The 19,127-nt window shown below is 42.4% G+C and overlaps 1 protein-coding gene across 2 annotated transcripts in view; it reads left to right on the forward strand.

Moving 5' to 3' along the window:
* The window catches only part of GALNT2 (polypeptide N-acetylgalactosaminyltransferase 2), a 190,229-nt gene that overhangs the window by 87,397 nt on the left and 83,705 nt on the right, over window positions 1–19,127 (forward strand). For both annotated transcript variants that reach the window (XM_041747614.1, XM_041747615.1), the window contains exon 2: window positions 12,007–12,100. In XM_041747614.1, coding sequence (XP_041603548.1) covers window positions 12,007–12,100 — 94 coding nt within the window. The remainder of the gene's footprint in view (window positions 1–12,006; window positions 12,101–19,127) is intronic.

The following is a 19,127-nucleotide window of genomic DNA, read 5'->3' on the forward strand; positions in this document are numbered from 1 at the left end:
CAGCAGACTGTACCCAGCTGGGCGGGGCTTTCTGTGTTGTCGAGTGCAGTGTCCTGCTGCATGCCCCTCACACCAGACAAAGGATGCAAACACTCCACTTGGCTTCTGTGATCTGATGTAAATAACCTCCTAAGAGAAGAGCATGGAGCTTTGGGAAAAACACTGTTTGGAAACAGGCCGGAGTGGAATCTGGGCTCAGGCGGTGCTAGGTCACCCACTTTCCCCCATGTTTACCCATTTATAAAGTGGGCTGATGATGTACGACAGTGTTCTGTTTGCACAAATCATTTGTGAAAGAAGAATTTGTAATTCATAAAATGAAAGCCCAGTGAGAAAAACAGATTTAGGACAACCCATTCTAGGGTTTTTCTGTGATGTTCATGTGTTCCTATGGCAGAATGCCTTCCTAGGCATCGACCCCAGATGAAGAGAATGTTAATGAGAATAGATTTTACATTAATAAAGGTCAATGCTGTATAGTTCCCGTTTGCTGTTACTCATTGGTTAGAAACTTCAGAAAACTCCTCCCCACCATCTCACTGAGATGCTCATAGTTTATTTTCCTTCACTGCTCATGACATGCATCTTCCAAGGTGTGGCTCACATGTGGTGTCTCTGGTGCTCTAGCCATACACACTGATTTTCTAAAAAGACCCGAATTATCATTTGTTTTCCAAACACATCCTTCCTCAGCCTTCAGGTTGCACAGCCTTGGTGTTGGCCACAGAGGTGTGCTGGGCTTTGCTGCCTTCCCCTTCTCTCCTAGGGCAGCTTTGGGGGAGCCACTGCCTCTCCCCTCACTTCTCTGCTCCTTTCCTTTTTCTAACATCCAGATCTCTCTGAATTTAATTGGCCCCAAAGAAAAGAGAGTCGAAATCTCTGTTGTACCTGGACTGAGAGTCTTCCCTTTGAGGCACGCGGGTCAGGTACTGTAAGGGGAACCTCGGGTTTGGGGCAGAATGGCTGTATCAGCCTCACTGGACAGTCAGGAGGAGGAAATGAGACAAGACCAGCTGAGGCTTTAATAAGAGATCGTCCCTCCTGGTCAGCTGCACCTGGGCTGTGCTGCCAGGGATTTCTGACTCTAATGACCTATGATTCCAAAAGGGGGCGGGGGCATAATTCCATGTTTTCTATTTAATTTCTAATCCTGGGTCCCCTTGGAGCCCTTAGCATATCATTCTAGGACTCACTTTCTCCTGCAGATGTTCTTCCAAACAGATCTGTTGTTCCTGGAGGATCATTCCCTTATATCTGACTCAAGTGGTTACAGAGCTGAGCAAGGGGAGGACTCCCCCCCCCCCCCCCCCCCCCCCCCCCCCCCCCGCCAGCAGGTTGGATTTAATCAGCAAATGAGCAAGTTGGTGGCACCTACTGATGGCAGGGGAGCATTGCAGCACAGGTCTATGAGACCTGATATATCCGTGAGCTGAAGCAAAGTGGGGATGCAGCTCTACCGGGGTGTTGACACAGAAGTCAGGGTGCTGCCAGACTTGGAGGAATCCTGGTGACAGTGGGGGGTGGGGGAAGGTGGGACAGTGTGGGTGTGGCATGTAGAGAGGCTGGTGAGGGTAGGTTGTGGCTCTTGGTCCTCAAGGCTGAGGAGGGTACCACCTGTCTACTCCCCCTGCTGGCTGCTGCACACCATGCCATGCCCACTGCCTGCCTAACCTTTCTCTTCCCACTTTTATCTCCTCTACTGGGAATTATGTTTTTTTAATTTTAATATACAATTGATCTTCGCAAAAGTCATGGGGGAAATGATTTTATTTTTAAGATTTTATTTATTAGAGAGTGAGAACGTGTGTATGAGCAGCCAGAGGGGTAGAGAGAGAGGGAGAGAGAGAGAACCTCAAGCAGATTCCCTACCGAGTGCAGACCCCGATGTGGGGCTTGATCCCATGACCCTGAGATCATGACCTCAGCCAAAATCAAGAGTCAGATGCTTAACCAACTGAGTCACCCAGGCACCCCAGTAATTTTCTAGAATACTTTTTTTTTTTTTTTTTTGGGTAAAAAAGACATTTTCTTGTCAAGGTTGCTGCTGTTCATCATTTCCCTAAAGAGAATCTGCTTCAGCTAATGTTGAAGATTCCAGAACAAGAAGTAGAGTAGCTGTTGGCTTTGTCCAAGAGCCCCCTCCCCCAAATCGGAGAAGCTGTTTCTCTGTTTATAGGAAGAAAGAGGTAGAATCAGATCAAGTGATAGAAAATGAGACCATAAACAGCTCCTTAAAATAGCAGGTGCTTAGCTGACTTGTGGGCTCTCATTCTGCCATCCTGTGCCTCTGTATTAAAAGGCCTGCTGCTCTTGCCTTCAGGAATGTTTATGATCTGGCCCAAGAGTCGTCTTGCTTCATAAACTCTTATTTAGAAGCAGGAATAAGGAAAAGCAGCATGTTAATAGCCTGCCTTGTGCTCCCCCTGCTCTGGGCTTCCTACTGCTTTGGTCATCTACTGTGAACATGGGAGTTGAGGATGGATTGATTGCTCTTGAAAAGAGAATTGTGGTGTGAAATGGATTACTCCTGGGCTCTGTGTCTCATTGCAAAAATTGGCTTTAAAATCAGCATTTATCAAGAGATTCACACCTTAGCTCCCTGCAGGGAAAAGGAGTGGAATTAAAATTGCTATTAAAAATTGACAGACACCCTAGAAATACAGTTGACAGATGTTGGACCAGGAGTGTTTAATGTAATTATTTTCCCTTTATGTAAATAAGATTTATGCACACATTTAGTTTAAAAAATTTTAAGCTGTTTTTTAGAGTAGTCTTAGATTTGCAGAAAAAAACGAGAACACAAGTGCAGAGATTCTCATATTCTCTGTACCCAGTTTCCCCTATTATGACCATCTCAAATTAGGATGGTACGAATGTTATAATTAAAGAACCAATACTGATACATTTTTATGAACTGAAGTCCCTACTTTATTCAGATTTCTTGAGTTTTCCCCTAATGTTCTTTTTCTTTTCTATGATCTGTCCAGATCCAACATTACATTAAGTTGTCAGATATTTTTGGGCTGGGCTGTGACAGTCTTCAGCCTTCCTTATTTTTGATGACCTTGATAGCTTTTAGGCATCCTGGTCAAGCATTTGGTAAAAATATATCCCACATTTGGGGTTTATCTAATGTTTTCATCATGGTGAGACTGGGGTTTAGGATTTGGGGAGGGAAGACCACAGAGGTAACATATATATACATGTTAACAAGTCAGTGAATGAGCTAATGATGGGGGCAGGGAGGGATGTTCAGTAACCCTAGTGTGAGGACAAAGAGAGGAAGACCGGTCCCTCAGATTAGAAGAAGGCAAATATGATGTTCTCAGTAATGGGACTTTATGTCTAACGTGTATAATGCCTTACAGTCCATTGGAGCCTTGTCACATTTTATGGGATAGGATAGAGGGGTTTTAAAATTTCTGTGTTGCATATTGGAAACCCAAGGCCCTGAATTGCCCAGGGTGTTAGAGATAGACCAGGATCACCTTGCCATTCCCAAAGCACATCCCAAACCTTTCCTAATTGCATCTTAGGCTCTAGAGTTTCTAGATTTGAGCAGGCGGGGGTCACTGATGACATTTCATCTATATGTGGCCACCAAGTTTGAACAGGAAGACTTTGACCGAATTAAGGTTGTTGACTGACTGTGCGGGATAATGCACCTGGCCCCCTGCACGTTAGAAAAGTTAAGTAACAGAGGATAAAAAGCGGTGTTCTTCTAACTCATGCCTTCAGTACGATTGATCGTTACAGCTCCCAAATAACGAGCAGCCCCATGGTATTTCTCACCAGCCCACGTTTCTCTGAGACTACACTGTAAGATAAACAAAGCAGTGACCTTTATCATAATATATTTTTTTATTTGCGAGCAAGGGATTATGTATGAAGCAGCCTGTGACTTAAATCCACAGTAGAAATTTGCCCCTTCCATTTTAGCAGCATTGAGTTTCATGAACTCAGTTGGAGAAATGAATGTGAACAACTTTAAGTGCATTAGTGAAGCCAGTGGTTCTCAAGCCTGACTGTGCGTTAGAGCTGCCAGGGGAGCTTCTAGAAAACACCCAAGCTGAGACACAGACCAGGCCTTGGGGCAAGGACCTGGCCTTTCTGTCTTGTTTCTTCCCTCACCACTCTACCCAGCTCCTGATTCTTAAACCCTTCCTATACTTACCTGAATAAAAGTTTTGGAAACTGTTGGGAGGTTGCCGTTGGAAGCTACCCTGAGCTCTTCCTACTCTTCCAGCTTGTTTGACTCGCTCTCCTAAAGTGATGAAACCTGGCATTAGGGGTTCTCACTGGTACCCACGCACAAAATGCATGTTCAGAAATGGTTGAATAACTGAGCCAGTGTGGTTCTGGTCTCTACAGTATATTATGTCCCCTTTCTATCCTGAGAATCAGGGAGGAGCACACTCTTCCTCTTAAATTACTGCTTTCAGTGGGAACTGTTATTTAGAAGCAGAAATCTTTTTTCCCACCAATTATTTTCATGTCTTATTGCTTTGATTTGAAAAAAGATTACTATCTTTGTTGATATACAGTGTCACAGAAACCATCTCTTTTATAAATGCAGAGGTCATTGTTTGCAGGGTACAGGTTTCTGGTCTTAACTGAAATTTGATCATGGTTCAGAGTGACCTGACTCCTAGCCTAGCTAAGGAGGCTTCCCCTGAGTATTCTGACATTCTTTTCTTAGGCTGTTTCCCCAGTGAGTTAAAATTACATTTGCCACTTTATTAATGGGTCATACCTTATTTGGAAACTAAAATTTTGGTAGTGATACCTTATATCAGCAGATTTTTTCCATCCTCTCATAAGAAGACCCAGGAATACTCTTTTGCACTGATGTGGTGGGATATCCACCCTGAAGAATTAGAAATAATAAATAGTCCTTCCGTTCCTCTATGGATCACTTTATAGTGAGAATGCTGGAGTATGGGAAGTCTTGGTCTTTAGCAGGAAACTAAGTCTACTCTTTAAAAAATTTGCTTTCAAGTAACTAGTTAGTTTTCAGTATCAGTGGGCTGTGGAAATATAAATGATCATATCTTTTTAACAGGTCTAGCAACCTGGCTTTCTTTTTTACCTCCCAGAACTCAAATGTTGCTGTTAGAGATTGGTTGTGGTAGCGGTGATCACTGAACAGTCATTAAATAACAGTGGAAAGTAGACAGTTGATAAAGAAAAAAATCAAGTAGTCATTCAGATGATATTTTTGGTTACTTAATCTGCCTCTGAGCATATGGTCTAGCCGGCGGAAATAATTTAACAGTGACAAAATATATTTCAGTAACGGGAGATTAAAAACAACCTATTTATTTTCCTTTTTCCTTCCACAGTGATATATTTATCTCTGTTAACAAATACAATGTTAGCCACTTAAAATTTATGAAGACAGCCTTTGCTGAGTCTACAGTATACCCCGACCTTTATCATCTAGTTTTACGTGTGTAAGCATGTTTCCTTCGGTGTTCATGATTCAAACGTGTTACCATAAGTGGTGTTAGTCTTTATATTGGACTGTGGACAAGAGAATGTGAGATGAAATGACATTTTTACTGTGCAGACTTGACCCTTTCGTGACTCATCTCTTGGACTCCCATCATCTCATGGCTCCCATGTGTGGATAACTGACTGTCTGGGTCACAGCAGTGTTCTGTCTCCCTTTGGAATATTCTGTCCTCAGCTCTGCCATTCTCCGTCTTAGGCATTGACACACAGAGTGGTTTTAGAGTATGCTCACCAGTTTTTTGGCAGTCCTCTTCTCAAAATGTGGGATCTACTTCCCCTCCCCTTGAGTGTGAGCTGGACATAGTGATGTGCTCCCGGTCAACAGAATGTGCTGATGTGACAGGATATGGTTTCTAAGATTAAGTTGTAAAAGGAGCCCTGGTGTCTGCCCCTCTCCCTGTCTCCCCCAACTTTGCTCTCCTCTCTGATCTCTTACTACGGGGAAGGCCAGCTGCTGTATTGTGAGGGCACACCAGCAGCCCTGTGAGTGACCAATCTTGGGAGCAGCCCAGTCGGACCCTGAGATGGTGGCAGCCCGGGCTGACATCTTAACTGCAGCCTCATGAGGGACCATGAGCCACCCGGATTCCTGACTCGCAGAATCAGAGTGTGAGATAAAAAATGTTTCTTGTTTCAAGCTCCTCAGTTTTGAGGGAACTTGTTTTGCAGTGGTTAATAACGTAAGTCACTTAGCCCTTCTGGATCGCTTTCTCATCTGGGACAAGAAACAGGGATGAAATAGGGCCCTGAATAAGCTGATGATAATCTATTCCTATGTAAAAGGCTGCTCTCAAAAACCAGCTGACCCTCTCTGCACCTCCCCCCCAACCCCCAACTGGCCTTTCTGCCTCCACACCTCATAGCCACTGACGGCTGTTTCTGGCAAAAGTCAAGTCCACTTGTTACTTACTTTTTCTTATTTTGAAATGGAGACAAAGCATATTGGGAATATGGGTAATACTCTTTTAATAAGTAAAGCTATATTTACACTAAATTAATTTTCATAACTACTCAATAAACCAACCTACTGGATTTACTATTTCTGAAAATAATGTCATTTTATTAAAACTCATTGTTCTTTTATCTTCTTGGAAATAGGATGAATTTTGGCTTTTGTACTCTCTAATTACGGTAGATAAATAGATATCACTCAGTCATTTGTTTCCATCTGATTTCACTCCCGGCCTGATTTAATTCCATTTGTGCTTCAGGTAATAGACTGCTTCCGTTGTACACATTTGTAAGAACAATGTGGGCAAAGTGCATATCTCGAGCTTCTAAAGACTCTGTGAAAACTCAACCAATTCAAATACAAATAATAACAGCTGTGAGCTCACGTCAGTTAGTAAGTAGGAGAACAGGAAATTGAGTTTGCATTATCTGACTCAAACGTTTCACAGGGATGAGACCATCTCATGCCGTAGGTGAGGCTCTCCAGGGCTTTCCTGCAGTGTGGTCAAAATGATAAAGTCCAGGGCCGCGGGGAACAGCACACCCCCTGCTCCACTATGGGTGTGAAGGGTGTTGGCAGACCTCTGTTTAAACTTCCCTGACACAATCCAGTGTTGGGCCAGAAGCACTGAGCCCTCCCTGGTCTACATTTGCCAGCAGCATTGGCCCTCAGTGGGTTACTCATTATGCATTTGGTGTCAGCAGCCCTCCTCAGAGGGTGGGAGAGACAATGCAGGGATGGGGCTGCAGCCCAGGAATAAAAGCAGGCTTACCAGATCCCGGGCTTTGAATTCTCTGCAACTTCTGACCCAGCATCAAACCTCATCATGACTCCTCTAATCTCAGCAGTTTATCCTTGTCACTAAAAAGAGGACCTGTCTGTCACCGCATCGTTTTCTCTCAACTGGGAGAAAACAGATCAGTTGGTAGCGCATCCCGGCTGTCAGTGGGTCCTGGGCACCAGAGGCTTCTCCATCTATTTACATTCTGCACGTTTCCCGTTTGAAAGGAGCCTCCACGGGCGTAAATAAACCTCGTAATGTATGTAGATGTATGGCAGGGGGTTGTTGTAATGAAAAGCTTCCACTGAAAAGTGGGCGAAGCCAGTCAAATCAATCTGAGTAAGTAGTGTGAGAGCTTTTTTCAACTCTGTTTATTATTATGCATCTGACGTGCGACCAGCAGCATACTTGGTGCCATGGGGATACGACAAAGCCCTTCTGCCCTCAAAGGCCCTGAAGTGCTTTCGGATACCAAGCATATGGAAGATAGGTAGAAAGGATAAAAAAGTGCTGGGTGTATCTGGTCCCCAGGAATGCTTGGGCAAACAGGGACCATGGGACTTTCAGCCCAGGGCCCCCCTGGGGAGAGAGAGGCTGGTGACTTCCTCAGACTCCTGTGCTAGAACCCGAGGCTCCAGCTCCCGGGCCCAGACTCTTCCCAATATGCCCCTCAAGTATTGGTATCTCCCACTGGCCCAGGACCCATTCTCACTCAGCTCCTGCCCTCCCTGGGTGCTCTCACATGCTCATCCTGCCTTTCCAGAACTCCAGCCACATGTCTCCCATGTTTGCCAGCCACCTCCTCTCTGTATCTCGCAGTAACCCCAACATTTCCCAAACGCTCATTTCCCAGAGCTGTCTTTATTTCCCAGCACCATTCATTACCCCACCCACACAGCGTCGTCGTATTCCTTAGTGGTGAATGCCCCGCCTGTCTGAAATGTCCAGGTTGGAAGCCTCCATCTCTGATCCTTTCCTTCCTTCCTTGCTCTTCTCTTCCAGCCATCACCCCATGGCTGTGCCGACCTCCTCTCTGCATCTCCAAGACCCGGACATGAGCCAGCTCACCACCATCCCTTGCTGCATTCCCCTCATGGCCCCCTGGCCTCTCCTCTGTCTTCTCCCTCTGCTGCCTACACTACAGCCAGAGTGATGTTTCTGGAACACAAGTTTCAAGTCTCCGTATCTTGCCACTTCCACATCTTCTTGTTTCCTGTCTTTCATGGTGTTCTCTCCACCACAACCCTCCTCTCCCTCATGCCCATCATTTCTCCTTGCCAGGTTAATTCTTGACCCCCTCAGATCTCTACTAAGCTGTCAATTCTCATACATAGGCTTCTTGGAGCCTTCCTGGCACTCCTGCCAGTGTGCCCTGCCCCCACAGTCTTCAAGGTGTGCCAGTATTCAGTGGCGCAGTACCATCATTGTTGGATGCTTGTCTGCACCCCAGCGGACACACTCAGCTGAAGTGAAGCTGCCAGGTCCCCACCATGTCTCTGGGGACTTTCTTCCACCCAGCGAAGGCCACAGGTCAGGGTTTCAGGAAGAGAGTAGAACATGACAGGTGTCCGGAAGGGTGAGCTGTTGACAGGTGGTGGGTTGTACATGGGCACTGGCTGTCTCAGGCAGCGAATCCAATCAGTGATCGTGAACAATCAAGAATTTATGGTGCTCAGACATACTCTGAGATGAATAGTTAATACTTTGTTTTGCTTTACTGTGTCTATCTTGCTGGTAGAGGGGGAAGCTCTCTTATCTAAGGGCAGTGCATAGAATGATGGAGACCGTGGAGTCAATACTAAACCCCCTGGGGTTCGATTGTAGCCTTGTTGTGACCTTTGTGCTACTTTAGCTTTCAGTGCCTCAACTTCCTCATCTGTAAAATGGGGCTAGTTAGAGTACTGAAAGGAAGATCAGTGTGTGCACAGTGTTTAGAGGGGAGCTTGGCATCTCCTGAACGCTCCGTATTAGTAGCTTAGGCAGTTCCTCCTTTTCCTCCTCCTGCTCCTCATTTTCCTCTAGGAGAAGGTAGTTACCATGGTAATTTGCAGTTCTTGACTTGGGAGTCCAGAATAAGAGAGTCCTTCGCGAATGACCTCCTAGAAACGTATCCTTGGATTTTTATGATTTTGTGATAATTGGGCTTTTATAAGTTGGTTTAACCTGAGTCCTGATTTAGGAAAAGCCACCTTTAAGCTTCTTACTTTTTTCTTTGACCTGTGTGGGCAAATTGCTTAGGCTTGCTGGTCTTCCACGTCCCCATTGTGAAATAGGAATTATAAACTGCCAGGGTGGCTGTTGCAGGGATGGGAGGTATCTGTGTACAACACGTGGCACATGGTAGGTGTTCATAAACGGCACTTAGCTTTATTTCACCTGCTTGGGACTTTGTCATTCAGCACACTCTCATCTCCCACTTTAATTTTGTGGTGGGCTTCGTGGACTGGGGTGGGGAGCAGGGTTAAGGAATATTGCCTGTGGACTATTCAGTCTTGCCTGTGGGAAAAAAGAGGCATTTATTTTCTGAGAAAACATGGATGGTTGGCCTACCTCAATGTTGATTTTGTCAACAGTACAGCGAATGCCGTGGTTCTTACACGTAGAAAGTAAGGCTCCGGCCCCACCAGCAACTTTCACTTTTGATTTTATTCAAGTACAAGGTTAAATGGTTTGATCCGTTAACCAGTATAAGGCCTGTGGAGAAAAAAGTTATTAGCCACAAAATGCTACAAGCAAGCTGCAAAATAAAAATTAATAATGCTTAATTAAAAGCCTGCACAGCATGACTCTGGTTACTTTATAACTTACCGAATTAGTATTCACACGTTTCCATATATTGTAAAGGCAGTAGTAGGTTAGTCTCTCCCTCTCATGGATTTGCCAAACTTGCTGTGAAATCATTGCCAATAGTAAACCGGAAGTTTATTTTTAACCAAATAATCTCAAAAGCCAAATTATAAATACCTTTGGAAATTTTTTTTTTTTTTTTGCAGCAAAAAATACTTGAATGGGGATACAGATGCATTTTAATACATTTGTTAAAATGCAGGATAAAAATCTTCAAAAGTCCCAGGATTTGGGGCGCTTGGAGGACTGAGGCCATTATCACAGCTGGGTGGGACAAAGACCTCCAAGGTGCCAGAGGGCTCCTCACCAGCCCACTGTTTCTGCAGTGGGGTCATCCTCCTGGGTGCCTCAACCTGTCATTTCCATGTTGACCCTGCTGGGTTTTTTTGTTTGTTTGTTTGTTTGTTTGTTTTTTATGATAGTCACAGAGAGAGAGAGAGAGAGAGAGAGAGAGAGAGGCAGAGACACAGGCAGAGGGAGAAGCAGGCTCCATGCCGGGAGCCCGATGTGGGACTCGATCCTGGGTCTCCAGGATCACACCCCGGGCCGAAGGCAGCGCTAAACCACTGAGCCACCGGGGCTGCCCCTACATACCATCTTCTTAATAAATCTTTGCTTTGTCCTCCCATTGGTACTTCAGATGCCCTCCTGCTAAGCGCCAAACCGCTGCGCCACCCAGGGATCCCGACCCTGCTAGTTTAAACCTAGCTGTATCACTGAAGAAGCAGCTGAAGGAAAAGCTGGCCTCAAGAGGGAGGAAGCTTAGGCATGATTGCTCTTTAATTACCATACCATTTGAGTAAAAATGCAGATTATTGGCAAAGCAAGTCACATTTGGGAAAAATGTATGATTTGGCCCAGCCCCCGAGCGTTGCCCTCCTTGCAGATCTCACTTTACATGTTGAAGAGCCAAAATGTCTCCAGTGGACAGCTTTTGCACAGCGCACAGCCCACGCTGGTCTGGAGGAATGCTAGCTGGACAGACCTGCGTGGAACTGGTCGGGTCTCCCTGAGGAAGGGCTTAATGCTGCGTGCGGATCATCCCGGCAGCATCTGCTCGGGAGAATGGCCAGTCCGCAATGCTTGGCTCACACAAGTCTGTGTAGGAAAATGACTAGCCATGGGGCATTTCTGATCTGGGTTATATACAGAAGCCTTTCTTATTTGATTCGCAGAAATCAGATTCCAAGTGGTTGAAAAATATATTTAGCTCTGTGGTCATGGAGATGTTTTTTAGTTTGATTTAATGTTGATGGATTAAATTGTTTGTGCAGATGAGCTGAATAAATTCTGCCAGAACTTATATCTTATTCTGGTTTCACATTAAACCCTTAATTTACAGCTCTGTTCCATTGGCAGTCTTATTAGAGTTAGCCCTAGGAAAAGCTTGGCTGGTCCTTCCTCCTCTGTCCACTGTTATTCAGCGGAATTAAATCATTTAGCAACCTCAAGGGAGGGCTCCAAGGGGCCCGGAGGGAGAATGGGGTCCTAGGGTGTCCTTAAACCATCTAAGATGTCTGGAGAGCTACCCTGATTTTAATGGCTTTAATTTAACCACTATTGAGTTATTTAATCTACTTTCCCCCATCTCCCTTCCCTACCTTTGTGGATCCACAGAGACCTGGGATTTGCCCCGAGTATTTCCTTCCCATAGATACACAATGCAAATATAAAATGAAGAGGGACGTGGAAATCCTTCACTGAAAAAAGTCACTCCCATACTTTTCTCCCCTCAAATCTCCACCCTTTGAGAACTTCTAGGATGCAGGTCCTGGAGATGAGAATTCTCTCTCCCTCATCCTTTGCATCCCCGGGGGCCACTGGCATCCTAACACTTACTGTTTATTGAACTGGTGAACGCAGGTGTGCTTGAAAAACTGATCAACTCATTTGGTGTCTTTGTTCCCCGTAGGAGGACTGGAATGAAATTGACCCAATTAAAAAGAAAGACCTTCATCACAGCAACGGGGATGAGAAAGCACAAAGCATGGAGACCCTCCCTCCAGGTACCACAGCAGCCCCTGGGGACCCATCCAGCCTTGGGCTGGTGGCTGGTGGCTAGTGGCTGGGAAGTCCTCTTGCTCAGAAACTGTAGAGCTGAATGTGACCTGTAGAGCCTGTGGAGCCTGCGGGGTAGAATATGGATTTCATAGGGCTGCTGGAGACACTGCTCTATGGCAATGTGTTGTGGTCTTCCTTCAAGCCTATTAGTGGGTGGTGAAATAAGTGTACTAGGAAATGCCCAAAATTTGTTGAAAGAAAAAAAATAGAATAAAATAGAAAATACAGGATAGTATATCAATTCACAATTTTTTTAAAAGGCTGTTTTTTAGAGTGATTCTAGGTTCATAGCAAAATTGTGCGTGAAGTACAGAGGTTCCCATATACTTCCTGCCCCTACACATGCATACCACCCCCACTGACAACATATCCCACCAGAGTGATACATTGCTACAATCAGGGTACCAACAGGGACACATCACAATCATCCAAAGTCCATTGCTTTCATTAGTCTTCACTCTTGGTGGTGTACATTTGATAGGTTTTAACAAATCTATGGGGACATAAATCCACTGTTACAGTATCCTACGGAATCGTTTCACTGCCCTAAGCATCCTCTGTTTTCCAACTCTTCGTTCTCCTCTCCTCCCAATCCCTGAAACCACTCATCTTTTTCCTATTAGAATCATACAGTATGTTGCCCTTTCAGATTAGCTTCTTTCACTTGGTAATGTGTATTGAAGGCTCCTCCATGTCTCTTCATGGCTTAATAGTATATTTGTTCTTATCACTGAATAATATTCTGTTGTCTGAATGGACCACAGCTTATCCATTCACCTACTGCAAGACATGTGGTTGCTTCTCAGCTTTGGTAGTTGTAAATAAAACTGCTATAAACATCTGTGTGCAGGTTTTTTTGTAGATAATACATTTTCAGTTCATTTGGGTAAATCCCAAGGAATAAGACTGTTGGATCATATAGTAAGAGTATGTGTAGTGTTGTGAGAAGCTACCAAACTCTTCCAAAGTAGTTGTACCATTTTGCATTCCCACTAGCAATGAATGACAGTTCCTGTTTCTCCACGTCCTCAGCAGGCATTTGGTGTTGTCAGTGTTTTCAGTTTGGGCTATTATAATAGGTGGGAAGTGGAAATCTCATTGTTCAAGTTTGCATTTCCCTAATAATGTATGATATTGAGTTTCTTTTGATATGTTTATTTACCCTCTGTTTATCTCCTATGGGGAGGTATCTGTTCAGGTCTTCCACCCATTTTTTTAAGTGGGTTGCTCATTTTCTTACTGAATTTTAAGCATTTTTACAGATTTGGATAACAGTCCTCCATCAGATATTCATTTGCAGATATTTTCTCTCCATCTTTGTCTTCTAATTTTCTTGACAGTATCTTTCCCAAAACAGAAATTTTAATTTTAATGAAGTTTATCAGTTCTTTCATGGATCTTGGCTTTGATATTATACCTAAAAAGTAATTGCCCTACCCAAGGTCACCTAAGTTTTTTTTTCCTATATTACGTTTCAAGTGTCTTATAATTTGCTTTTATATTTAGGTTTGTGATCCATTTTGAGTTAATTTTTGAGAAGGGTGTAAGTTTTGTGTCTAGATTGATTGCATGTGGTTTTCCAGTTGTTGCAGCATCATTTGTTGGAAAGACTGTCTTTACCCCATTGTGTTGCTTTTGCACCTTTGTCAAAAATCAGTTGACTGTATTTATGTGGGTCCATTTCTGGACTCTATTATGTTCCATTGATCTGTTAGCCTAGTCTCTTCCCAATACCACATTACCACATTATCTTGATTACTTTATAGTAATTCTTGAATTCGAATAATGTTGGTCCTCCAACTTTGTTCTTTCTCTTTAATGTTGTGTTCCTTATTCTGTTTGTTTGTTGCCTTTCATATAAACTTTAGAATCTGTTGATACAAAATAATGTGCTGGGATTTTCATTTGGATTGCATCAAACTTCTAGATCAAGTTGGTAAGGATGGACATCTTGACGATACTGAGTCTTCCTCTTGTGAACATGGAATCTCTCTCCTTTTACCTAGTTTTTAAAAAATTTTTATAAGTTTTACAGTTTGCTCGTATGAATTTTGTGCCTGTTTTGTTAGATTTATATCAAAGTATTATATTTGGGGAGGCACTAAAGTATATGGTATTTTGTTTTTAATTTCAAATTCCACTTGTTCATTATTCATGTATAAGAAAACAATTGACTTTTGTATATTAACCCTGTATCCTACAACCTTGCTGTAATTACTTATTAGTTCTAGGAGTTTTTGATTCTTTCAGATTTTTTACATAGTCCTATCAACTGCAAACATCTTCCTTCTTAATCTATATTATATTTTTTGTTTCCTTATTGCATTAGCTGAGACTTCTAGTATGATGTTGGAAAGTGGTGACATCCTTGCCATATTTCTGACCTAGCAGGAAAGCTTCTAGTGTCTCATCATTAAGTATAGTTAGCTCTAGGATTTTGCAGATGTTTTTATCGAGTTGAAGAAGTTTCCCTTCCACTCCTAGTTTGCTGAGAATTTTTATCATGAATGAGTTGGATTTTGTCAATTGATTATATTGATTTTCATATGTTGAACTAGCCTTGGATGCCTAAGATAAATCCTACTTGGTCATGGTATATAATTCTTTTTATACTTTGTTGTATTTAATTAGCTAATATTTTGTTGATTTTTGCATCTATTTTCATAAGATATTGATTTGTTTTCTTGGAATGTCCTCTGGTTTTGTTACTAGGATGATGCTGGCATCATAGAATAAGTTAGAAAGTATTCCCTCAGCTTCTATCTTTTGAAGGAGATTATAGGGAATTAATATGGTTTGTTGCTTAAATGCTTGGTAGAATTCACTAGTGAACCCATCTGGGCTCAGTGCTTTCTGTTTTGGAAGTGGATTTCCTATATAGATAACATACAGTCAGTTGGGTCTTGTTTCTATCTACTCTGACAATCTCTATCTTTTAATTGGTGTATTGAAACCATTGCCATTTAGAGTGGTTATTAATCTAGTTGTATTAATATTTACCATATTTGCTACTCTTTTCTTCTTGTTATTTTTATCTTCCACACTTTTTTCTGCTTTCTTTAGCTTTCATTGAGCATTCTACATGAATCCATTTTTCTCTCCTATTTTTTTTCCTTAGTTTTAGTGGTTGCCTTAGAGTTTGCAATATGTATTTACAACTAATGCAAGTCTAATTTCAAATAGCACTAGCCTGCTTCACACTTAGTGTTTTTTATAACAAAATATTAAGAATTCTTCCCTTCCATTCCTATATCATCACTGTTATTATTTCACATGCATGTGTATATACATATATATAAGCATATATAATCAAATACATTGTTGCTATTATTCTTTTGAATAAACGGTTATCTATCAGATAAATTAAGAATAAGAAAACTAAAGTTGTCCTTTTACCATCACTTTTTCCTTATCTGATGTTCTTACTTTGATTATGGAGTTCTGAATTTCTGCCCTATATAATTTTCCTTCTGTCTGAAAAGTGTCTTCTAATATTTCTTGCAAGGCAGGTCTACTGGCAACATATTGCTTCAATTTTTGTTGTCTGAGAAAGTCTTTATTTTATTTCTCCTTCACTTTTGAAGATTATTTTCACAGGATAAAGAATTCTAGGTTGGCAGTTTTTTTCTTTCAGCACTTTAGATATTTCATTCTACTCTCTTCTTGCTTGCATGGTTTATGAGAAGTTGGATGGAATTCTAATCTTTGTTTCTGTAAAGCTGTTCCCCCCCCCCAACTCTTCTTTTAAGATTTGAAAAAAAAATCACTAATTTTCTACACTTTGAATGTGCTATGTCTAGGTATAGTTTGTGCTTTTTGTTTGTTTGTTAGTCTTTGTTCTTTATCCTGCTTGGTGCCCTCTAAGCTCCCTGGAGCTGTGTTTTGGTGTCTGACTTTAATTTAAGGAAATGATCAGTCATTATCACTTCAAATACTTCTTTTATTCCTGTCTTTCTTTCTTCTCATTCTGGTATTCCCATTACACATGTTTGTACATTGTTGGTAGTTGCCCAACATTTCTTGGATACTCTGTTCTGATTTTTTTCAGTTTTTTTTTAATGTTTGCTTTTCAGTTTGGAAGCTGAAGCTTCTGCTATCTTATTCTCAAGCTCAAAGATTCTTCCATCAGCTTTGCCCAGTTTACTGATGAGTCTATCAGAGCCATTCTTCATTTCTGTGGCAGTGTTTTGATCTCCAATAATTGTTTATGATTTTTTTACAAGAATTTTCATCTCTCTGTTTACAGTATTCATTTGTCCTTCCATGTTGTCTACTTTTTCCATTAGAACTTTTAATATATTAATCATAGTTGTTTTAAATTTCTGGTATAATTCTGGCATCCCTACCATATCTGAGTCTGTTTTGACGCTTGCTTTGTTTCTTCAAACTATGTTTTTTTGCTTTTTAGTATGCTTTGTATTTCTTCAGCACTAGATATGATGTGCTGGGTAAAAGGAACTCCAGTAAATAGGCCTTTAGTGACATGATGATAAGGTCTAGAGGGGTAGGGGACACATTCTATAGTCATAGGATAGATCTGCACCCCTGGGCTGTCAACTTCACAAATACTCCTCAGTTTCTTTATCAAATAGGTGGGACAGTGTGGCTAGAGGTGATTTGAAATGAGTATTCTCCTTTCTCCAGGTTGATTAGGCTCTGATAAACTCCCAATAGGTTAGCTATGGTAAAACAATTTCTCTTGAGGGCAGGCCTTGTTAAGAACAGAATGCTCTGGCATATTTCAAAATGATTCTTTCTCCTCTCCTATTCTCCTCTGCTGTTCTGTGGGAAACATGAAGGGATCTGTCTCCCACTATTCACTATGAGAAACCTAGTTAAACTCCTGGTGGTAAAACTTACAGAGGTGTGGGGGCCCACCTATGGCTGAGGCCCCTGGAGTTTTTATTTCTCAGCCTTGTCTGTGGTGACCTCCAGCTGTTCATCCACTACAGTTTGGTTTTCATTCCCCAGACAGTGTTCCCCTAGAGGTTTCTGCTGTGATTCCCTGTACTCACCTGTTGGTCTCTCCAGTTTTTGGAGTAGCAGCATGTTCTATGATCTCACTTCTCTGAGCAAGCTAAGAAGAGTTGATGTTTTGCCTTGTTCAGTGTTTTGCTTTATTATTAGAATGGAATGATAACTTCCAAGCTCTTTATACACTAGACCAGAAACCAGAAGTTAGTCCGTGACATTTTTACTTTGATGATGATGAAGAGTCTGTATATTCATGTTTCTTACTGAGATTGGATAAGCATCACCCCAGGGAATACAGACCCTCCTTTGTCTCCACCCTTCCCATTGTCCCAGTTACACTAGATGTGAAATGTGTGTGTGTGCACGCGCATTAGATATATCTATTAGGGTGGCCCCCTCTCTTCTTTCCCAACTCCTATATGAGTCAGCAGCGTGAGCCACAGTTCCTTCCTATTTAAAATAGGCATTACCCACGCAGTGGGGAGCATCTGAATGGAATACTTAGCTAATAAGCATTTCTTTATTATAATAATAGGATATGCTTCTACTGTGTGGATTAATGAGAGACTTCCTGTGGGTTGTCTTCTGTTTAAAAAAAAGAGTGTTCTAGTGGATTTTAAGACATATATGGAGAGGGAGGGGGAAGCCATCTTCAGGGCATATACTAGATGTTACTATTAAGAGTCATACTCTAGTTAAAATCCATTCAATGTGATAGTGACCCTGGCTTTCATGTTTCTAGCTGTTACACAGTAATTTCCTTCAGAGATAGGAATGTACTGATTTTCCTCTTTTTTTGAGTTACTACTAAAACTTTTGATGAAGGCACTGTGTCCTTTTATTTTGCCAGAGGATGTCATCTGTTTTTGTTGTGACCTTTTTTTCTCACTAAATCAGCATACACATGAATTTTCCCTTTAGAAGTTATTTTGCCATGGTTAAGAAACATATTTTCCACAAGAATGATGGGCAGTGCCAGAGTTGTGGTCTGTAAGGAACCACTGTTCATAGCACTTTCCACTTTGTAAAGTGGGTTGCTCAGAAGCTCAGTAGCTTCCTGTGTTCTAGGTGTTGGATATCTAGCAGTTGTAGACAGATGGGTGGGAGGAGGCAGCATGAAGCCGAATATAGGAGCCTGGTGTCTTTCAGCATGGCCACGAAACCCACTGACAGATGTAGGAGCCAGATTAGAGATAGCAATGATGCCCCCAGGCAACAACTTCAACTTTTTTGACCAAACACCCTATTAGCAAAAATATTTTGAGTATAGCTCACTCTCCCTCTGTATATCTTAAAATATTCATAGATTAAACACATAATACCTTACGAATCTATTGATGCATTCTAAGGCATATTTTCAATAGGATATTATAATGGATTAGGAAAAATACTTGAAAATATCTACTGTTTCTTTATCCCTGAAGAGTGTCTCATGTGGCCCCAGTTCGGATATCACTGCTCTTGGGTCAACCATGGCCACAAAAGCCCAGATTATTTTTTTTAACTAGATCTCCTGTCCCAGCCCCTTGTACTTTGGGGGAGAATCTGGAATTTCAATAAAGTGGCTGTGGCAGAGGGGAGGCCTGGAGGCTGAGGTCCTGGCCTTCATTTTCTGTTGAAAGCTCAATCATGTATATCCCAGCTGTAGATTCTAGGGGCTTGAGCACAGACCAAGCTGCATGCTACACGCTGAGCCAGGGCACAGCCCCAGTGGGCTTTGTGAGCTCTGGGCAGGGGCAGAACCACAGTGTGTGAACAGCAGTGGCTAAATCCTTAAACAATTGAATCTAGTGTTTGCCTTTTAGAGACCTGTGATTTCCTCAGCAAGCTCTCCAGTCTAAACCCCATCCGAGAAGGAGGTCTGGGAATTGGGGTGAGAGACCTGGTCAGCATCATCTTTTACTTCTGTTTAGTCGGATCCCACTGTCATCAGGGTGACTGAGTGCGGTTGTGAAGTGGGGCTGGCCCTCACCCAGCTCATGCTGGCCAGGGGTTCTC

This window comes from Vulpes lagopus, chromosome 3, assembly GCF_018345385.1.
Source record: "Vulpes lagopus strain Blue_001 chromosome 3, ASM1834538v1, whole genome shotgun sequence".
Lineage (NCBI taxonomy): Eukaryota > Metazoa > Chordata > Mammalia > Carnivora > Canidae > Vulpes > Vulpes lagopus.